General features: G+C 45.3%; 1 protein-coding gene across 2 annotated transcripts in view; it reads right to left on the reverse strand.

Moving 5' to 3' along the window:
• Window positions 1–6902, reverse strand: part of TFAP2D (transcription factor AP-2 delta) — a 50879-nt gene extending 43977 nt beyond the window's left edge. The window contains exons 1-3 of one of the 2 annotated variants that reach the window (XM_074921592.1): window positions 6822–6902; window positions 5407–5904; window positions 1708–1768 (exon numbers count right to left, since the gene is read on the reverse strand). In XM_074921592.1, the coding sequence (XP_074777693.1) occupies window positions 1708–1768; window positions 5407–5904; window positions 6822–6860 (598 nt within the window). In that variant the 5' untranslated portion in view covers window positions 6861–6902. Of the gene's footprint in view, window positions 1–1707; window positions 1769–5406; window positions 6320–6821 lie in introns of those variants that run through there. The other variant, XM_074921582.1, reaches the window with a different exon arrangement.
• Window positions 6903–7108: the final 206 nt, after the last annotated feature.

The following is a 7108-nucleotide window of genomic DNA, read 5'->3' on the forward strand; positions in this document are numbered from 1 at the left end:
CCAAGAGATAGATAGCAGTGCAGTAGTAGTTCAGCACTTAGATCAGGGTAGAGAAAACCTTGCATTTTCATGCTGGATTTCCTTTACTATCAATCTTTAAATCCTTGAATAATTTGATCGCTTTAAAAAAGAAGAGAGAGAGAGAGAGAGAGAGGAAGAGAGAGGCTTGACTACAATCATCTGCACAGGTAATTGGAATCTCCTTAACAGGAGCTGGAGAGCTGAATAGACTGGAGTTGAGCTGAGCTGAGCTTTGAGCCGCCTTTCAGCTGGGAAGTGAGAACCGCAGTCAAACACTACAGGCACAGACCCCCGCTGATGGGGGACTCTGTCTTGCCCTCTTTCAGCTTCTGGGAGGTCAGCTCTGGGATCAAACCCGAAAGCATTTCCCCCTGTGCCTGGGGAACAACCAGATCCCGCAGAAACCCGGCAGAGCAGGACGGTGGCGGGCGCAGGCACCCCTCGGGCACCCCTTCTCCCGCCCGCCGCGCTCCCAGCCCTCCCCACAGCGTCCCGCCAGCGCTGCCCGGGGCAGTGTGTGTGTATGTGGGGGGGGCACGTCTGAAGTGTGTCCGTGTGTGTCCGTGTCCGTGTGTCCGTCCCCACGTGTGTGTGTCCGCGTGTCCCCCCCCGGGGCCGCGCGGCGCGGCGCGGCGGGGCGGGGCCGGCGCGGAGCTGTCCCTTCAGCACCACCGCCCCGGCCCCGCCGCCCGCCCCGCGGGGTCGCGGAAATCCGGGAGAAAAAAACAGGAGAGGGCACCCAAAAAAACCCCCCACAAAACCCAACAACCCACCACCCCCTGCGGGGATAACCGCCTGGGCGCCTACTCGCCATCCCCACTCGCCACAGTCTCGCGTGGCTGCTGTTTTCAGCCTGTAGTTTGCCCGGGAAGGTGGTGGTTGAAATCGGCGCTCTGTCACGACAGTGTCGCGCCGCCTAAAATAGTTCCTAAACATCCATTTCTCGTGGTGAGGATAATGGGTAAGGGAAGGCGATAGTGGGACAAGAAATGCGCATTCTAAGAGGCTGAGGCGCGAAGTGTCCTCTCTCCGACTGCGTCATTCGTTTTGTACTGTGGATGAAAGTATGCGCTTAGGCTTGTAAGAATTGTGTTCCTACGTTAGGCCTTTAAACTACTTTCTCTTCAGAGTAAATGACGGTAATAGCAAACTCCCCAGAACACTAGATTTCACAAATGCTGAAGAAATGCGCATTTAACAAGAGTTTCAAATCTTTCCTCTAACTTTGACGTTAGATATTTGCATTGACAGATGGTTATCAAATGAAGTGACACTCAAAAGCGAGCCTCACACCGGTCTGTAGCGCTACTGAAACCACATTTCCAAAAAAGCTCCTTCCTTTCTCCACACGAGATCAAACTGCCGATGTAACAGCCCGGCGCCAGGGAACACGTTTCTCAAACTATCAGGAATCAACTCGGTTAAACGGGGAATGATAAAAGGGGTTAAGAAAGCTCTGGATTCAGCGGGAGTATCCGGGAGCTACCGATCATTTGTAAAGCGCAAATGGACTGTGAAATGTGAAGGGCTCTAAGCTGGTTTGGACACACTTCTGCTAAATGTCAAATTATCACTATTTCGGCAGCAAATCCAAACTACGCTAAACAGTGGGGGAAGGAAAGAGAGAAATGGAGAGGGAGTTATGTTTACAAAAAGTGAGAGACGCAGGTATTTGTAACCTCTTACCTCTTCTTATCACACCTCCTTGCCCGTTCAGTACAAGTCCACACTGGGCCTCCACTGAGCTCTTAAATAATGAGGGGACAAAAAAGGAAAGAAAGGAAAGAAAGAAATCAGATAAAGAAACCCACAGAGAGATCACACAGCTTTTGCTTTGTTACACGACTCGTCCGGGAACAATTAGTTAAGGTGAACTGGAAAAACACAGTTGCTCTCATCGAACTGAAGTGCTTTGGCGAAATCCCACCGCCATCCTGCAGTCTGCCCCGACCCCATCAAATGCAGAATAATTATCTCTTTTAAATAATGATCACATTTAAGTACGAGTTTTTCCTGAACTGGGGACTTAGATCGGCAGTTATGTGGCAGGATAGAGACAAACAAGTACTTGAGAGAAGTGTGTTCCCGCTCTACAGTTGCATGCACAAAGGTAAAAACACACTTTTAGATAGTATTTCTGTATGTTTAACTGTATTATTTATATGTAAACACACATCTAAATTAATACATATGTTTCGTGACCCACTAACAAAGTGCGCACAGAAGTAGACAAAGAGCACAAACAACAGACGACCTATTGGGCTTTGCCGGCTACACAGAGTCGTAAGGCTGTTGTAACAATGCGTGAGTCCGCACATAGGTGGGGATGAATATGCATCTGTGTGCACACACTCACAGAGGCACCCATGTGTGAGTCTGGGGTGAAGAACCATCCAAAAACCTGCCTAGGGCTTCTGGTGCACATCCGAAGGGATCTCACTTCTTTATTCTTCTGTTACAAGGCTGATTATTTGGGGATCTTCGCCCTCCTTAATAAATATTTTTATTGGAATGATAAAAGACTTGAAAGGGTTGGGTTTTCTTTGGGTTTTTCCTTATGTTGGGGTTAAAAAAACACAACAAACCAAACCTAAATCTTTGCCCAGTGGAAATGTGTTAAAGACGCATTTTCCTCTACAAACAAACGAGGTATTGGACATGAAAGAGGCCTTTAAGGGTGTTAACCTACTCAACAGCCCGTGAAGAGTTAAGTAAATGCGGAGAGAGTCGGTGCATAATAAAAACCCCACTTTACAAAACAACCTTTACAGTCCTGGCTCTCTCCCCCACTTTCACCATATTGGCGCTGGCCCTGTAAGACCTTCCTTTTCAAGGCTCTTTTTTATTTTAAGTGTTCTGCCTTAAAGTGATTATGAAATCAATATGAAAAAAACTTGGCGACTGAGCATAAATTAAAGCGGTGATGGGAAAAGGTGTGACAGTTTTCTTTGTTGCCCATGGAAAATCTTTTTAGGGCACTGAAAGATGCCACTCCAGCTCCAAGACTGTTTGCATCTGTTAGGCTGACTTAAACCGCCCTCGAAACTATTGGACATTCACTTAAAATTCTGTGCAGGGAAAAGTATATTTACATTTGTTGCATTTGAAATGAGGCATATGCTGATGAACGTTTTAAAAAGAAAGACCAAGGAGAAAGGGGAAGACTGGTTAGACCACAATTTTTGCGTTAAAAGTATTTGTGTACAGCCCTGATTCTGTTCGCCACCAAAACGCTTCTCCCTAAGCTCAAGGTGATATTCGCAAGAGCCCAAGTTTGTTCTGAATGATCTAAATCATAACGACAGATATTAATATTTTCAACTTCTCACCGCTCAGGCTTTTCGATACCTCAGTACACTCCCTCTTCTGTTCGGGAAAAGAGGGAGGAGGAAAAATCAAGAAAAGATTAGGTACAAAGACGTTAAGTCTTTTACTTTCAAATAAAGCGTGATCGAAAAAATAATATTTTCCAAAGAAAAGCTGTAGATTTTTTTCTTCTTTAAATAAATAATAAAAAAAAATGTGCCTCTAGTAGCTTAACCAATCTCTCTCTGTCTCTCTTTTTTTTTTTTTTTTTTTTTTTTTTAAAGGGAAACATGTTGTTTGGTCGGATGACATTGCATAAATGACCAGTTGAATGGCACTAAGTCGAAAATTGGATAAACTATGGTGCTTTTTTGCCCGGGACTTAGGCATTGTCTGCTGTCTTGCAAACGTTCCTAATCCCCTCTTTTGAAAAATACAAGGCTTTGTGCCTGCCAAAGAAAAAAAATTTGTACAGATACAAAAAAATCAGCAGCAGACGTGGTTATAAAAAGGAGTAAATAGGTTTTAGTTGGGCTGAGCAGTGAATGGCAGATTTTTTTTTTTTTTTTTTTTTTGAGGGGGGTAACATAAGGAGATCCTTGTGAAAAATGTAAACAAAAAATGGCCAGAGAGGATAAAATTATATAGTGAATTTTAATGGCGAAAGATAGGTTTAAATAGTTAGGGTTTCCTCCTCACAGATACAAAAGATAACAACCTTTGTTGTTGGCTTGTGGATTATTTTCTACCTTAAAAGAAAAGAAAAAAAAGAAAAACAAGATTTCTTTTCTCCGATATAAATAGATGTTTGAGGGGGTTTTGTTTTGTTTTGTTTTTAAGGGAAGTAAATAAAACCTTCTTAGTTTTACAAACTTCGGGTTGTTGGTTTTTTTGGTTTTGTTTTTGGGGTTTTTTTGTTTGTTTGTTTGTTTCCCGAGCCTTTGACCGCTACGTCTTTTTGGAAAGACCAACATAGCGAGCTTTGTATGACTGGGAGCGAGATTTGGGGGAAAAGTAAGTACAGTAAATACGGTTTTGTCTCTCTCCCAGCGGATCGGGAAGCCCTTAGTTTCTCCGCTCGTCGGGAGAAGGAAGGTTTGCTTTGGATTTGGGGGACTTTTCGAAATGGGTGTTAGATACAGGAGGGCGTTGTTTGCAATTTTGGAAACCAATTTCCTTTAAGCAACCAGCTCAATTTACCGGAGGTGAAGTTTTAGTGCGGGGAAAAGGATTTCTGAGAGGATGAAGCTGAGGTTTTGATACACAGAAATAGAATTCTTTGGATGGGTCCAGATGCCGATTAGGGGGGGAACAGATGAATGATTAGACACATAGATAGATGAATTCCGCTTTTCCGCTTCTATCTCTCTCTCTGTTAACATCTAGATCGGATATTGAGAGGGATTTTTGTCATACTGAATATTTCTGACAGACGTTTGCTCCCGTTTAGTTCTTCCCTGCCCTCATGCCTCGGAGTTCAACGGAAGGTTTGTCTTTGTATGTATGTCGGAAAGCAGATTTATTTCCTGCCCTGCCTCTTTTCTCTTTTTCTACTCCATCCCTTCCTTAACACATTTCCCTGCTCTGCCGGTGCGAGTTTTTCCAACGGTTCCGTTTGCCGAAAGAAAGGAAAAGTTTAGGAAAGGCAAGAAGATGGGTTGGGTTTGGTTTCTGTGTGACTTTGGTGAGGGCTGGTACACGCACAGGCGGACCCGCACAGGCACCCCGAGATCTCCGGATGAATCCCACTGTCTCAGCTACCACAGAGACACAACCCACGCGGGGAAGTCAGGCGCGAGTTTGGGGGTTTTTTTTGTTGTTGTTTGGGCAAGGAAGAGCACTTGCTTCTCCCCCTCACCCCCCCCTCCCCCCCGACACCCCCCCCTCCCCACTCCCCCCCCCCCCCATTTTTTGTTGCTACTATTCTGGAGGGGACGGGCTCCGGATCGGATTTTGGATGAATCTTCTCTCCTTTGTATGAGCTATTCTGAGCAGAGGAAAATGGGGAGGGTGCGGGGGGGACCAGGGCAGGGGGAGGGGAGAAGAAGGTGCCTCGAAAGGAAATCGCATGCTATTTACCTGCAAATCGTCTGCTCCCGAGGCTGCAAGCCCGAGGCTTGGTCCTGGCAGGAGTCTTTGATCTGGATGCATCCCATATTGGGATCCATGGCTCATAAGAGACAGGTCGTGGCGGCGGTAAGCATCTAAGCACCCCAGCTCTCTCCTCTGCTCGTCCAAGCAAGAGGACTTGAGCGCCCGCGCATTGTGCAGGTTGATAAAATCAGTGGGTTCCCCATGGTGGATCTGCTGGTAGTATTGCTGGGAGTGATGGAGAGAGTTCAAGGAGTAAGCGTCGGGGTTGACTGCCGGGTGGCTGTGTTGGAACTCGTAGTGGAAGGACTGGTGGTGCAGTGGGGTGTACTGGTGGTTAGTGGAGAAGTACGGGGAGGCGAACTCGGTGCCCGTGGTAGAGTAAGTGAGAGGAGATGAGGAGGAATAGGCGACGGTCGAGTTGGCCACAGACTCCAGGCATCCAAGCTGCATCAAACGGTAACTGTTTGATCCGTCATGACGTATCTGAAAGGAAGAAGTGAAAAGAAGACCCCAAAACTGGAGGTTTGTCATGGAAAACCCCGGGTGCGGTTCTTCCAAGCACGCTGTCCTGCATAGCTTCTCCCCCTGCAGAACCGTCTAAGCCTGCGAGCGGCAACCCCAGCAACAAAAGATCCTTTCCTACCTTGGGCTGGTGCCATAAAGGTCTGTTCAAAAAAATCATAAACAGCCCAGCCTGCCCTTAATACCGTCAAGTGAAAGGAATCCACGCACTGAAATAAAAACTAACTATCTATCTGTCCATCCATCCATCTATCCATCCACCTCCTGATCACAGCTGTAATATCTGGGGCTGACACAAAAAAAAAGTCATCAAACAGAGGAAACTACCGCGAATACACACAAGTCCCGTCCCTATGTTACAGCGTTACACATTGAGAAAGCTTTGCCGCCTGCTTGCCTTCCTTTCTTCCTTCCTTCCCTTCTTTTTTTTTTTTTTTGAACCCCTATTTTTCTTTCTTTTTAAAATAACGAATCAGATCCAAAATTCCCCCCCTCCCCTCCTTTTCCTGCGTTTCGAAAGAAAAGGGGAGTCCTGCTTTTTAGTGAGAACTCCCCATTCCTGGCGAGCTGGTGGTGATTTCTCTCCACTTCATTATATTATTAGGGGTATTATTCTGATTTTCGTTCTGGCAACGGTTTTAACGTGGTAATGAGTTGCCCTTTCTGGCGACAGATGTCATAACGAATTTTCTCTCTATACTTCTTTAAGTTATCTCTGAAGCCGGATTATAATTAAATGTAACGGTCCAATATGGATTTAAAAAAAAATGGAAACAACCACACAGGCACATACACACACACATATGCACACACACGCACACACACATCCACACACGCGCGCACACACACACACACACACTCTCACACACACAAAATACCTCTGCATCGTGGACGAGACCTGGAAAGGTAGTTGACATTTTTTGGTTCTCCGAAAAAAAAAAAAAGAGAAAAAAAACTCTGGATAAAATTCCCCTCTCCAAATTTAAAAAAAAAAAAAAAAAAAAAAAAAAAGAAGGAAAAATTTGAAAAATCCAAAGTTCATGTATTTCCCCAATTTTTTTTAGAAAAAAATCTCTACAGACAGAGAGAATTTGCAATGGATCTGCATAGATCAGATCTCTCGCTTTTCCATGCACCTCCTTAAAAACCTGTAGGAACAAAATTT

Source organism: Athene noctua, chromosome 1, assembly GCF_965140245.1.
Source record: "Athene noctua chromosome 1, bAthNoc1.hap1.1, whole genome shotgun sequence".
Classification (NCBI taxonomy): domain Eukaryota; kingdom Metazoa; phylum Chordata; class Aves; order Strigiformes; family Strigidae; genus Athene; species Athene noctua.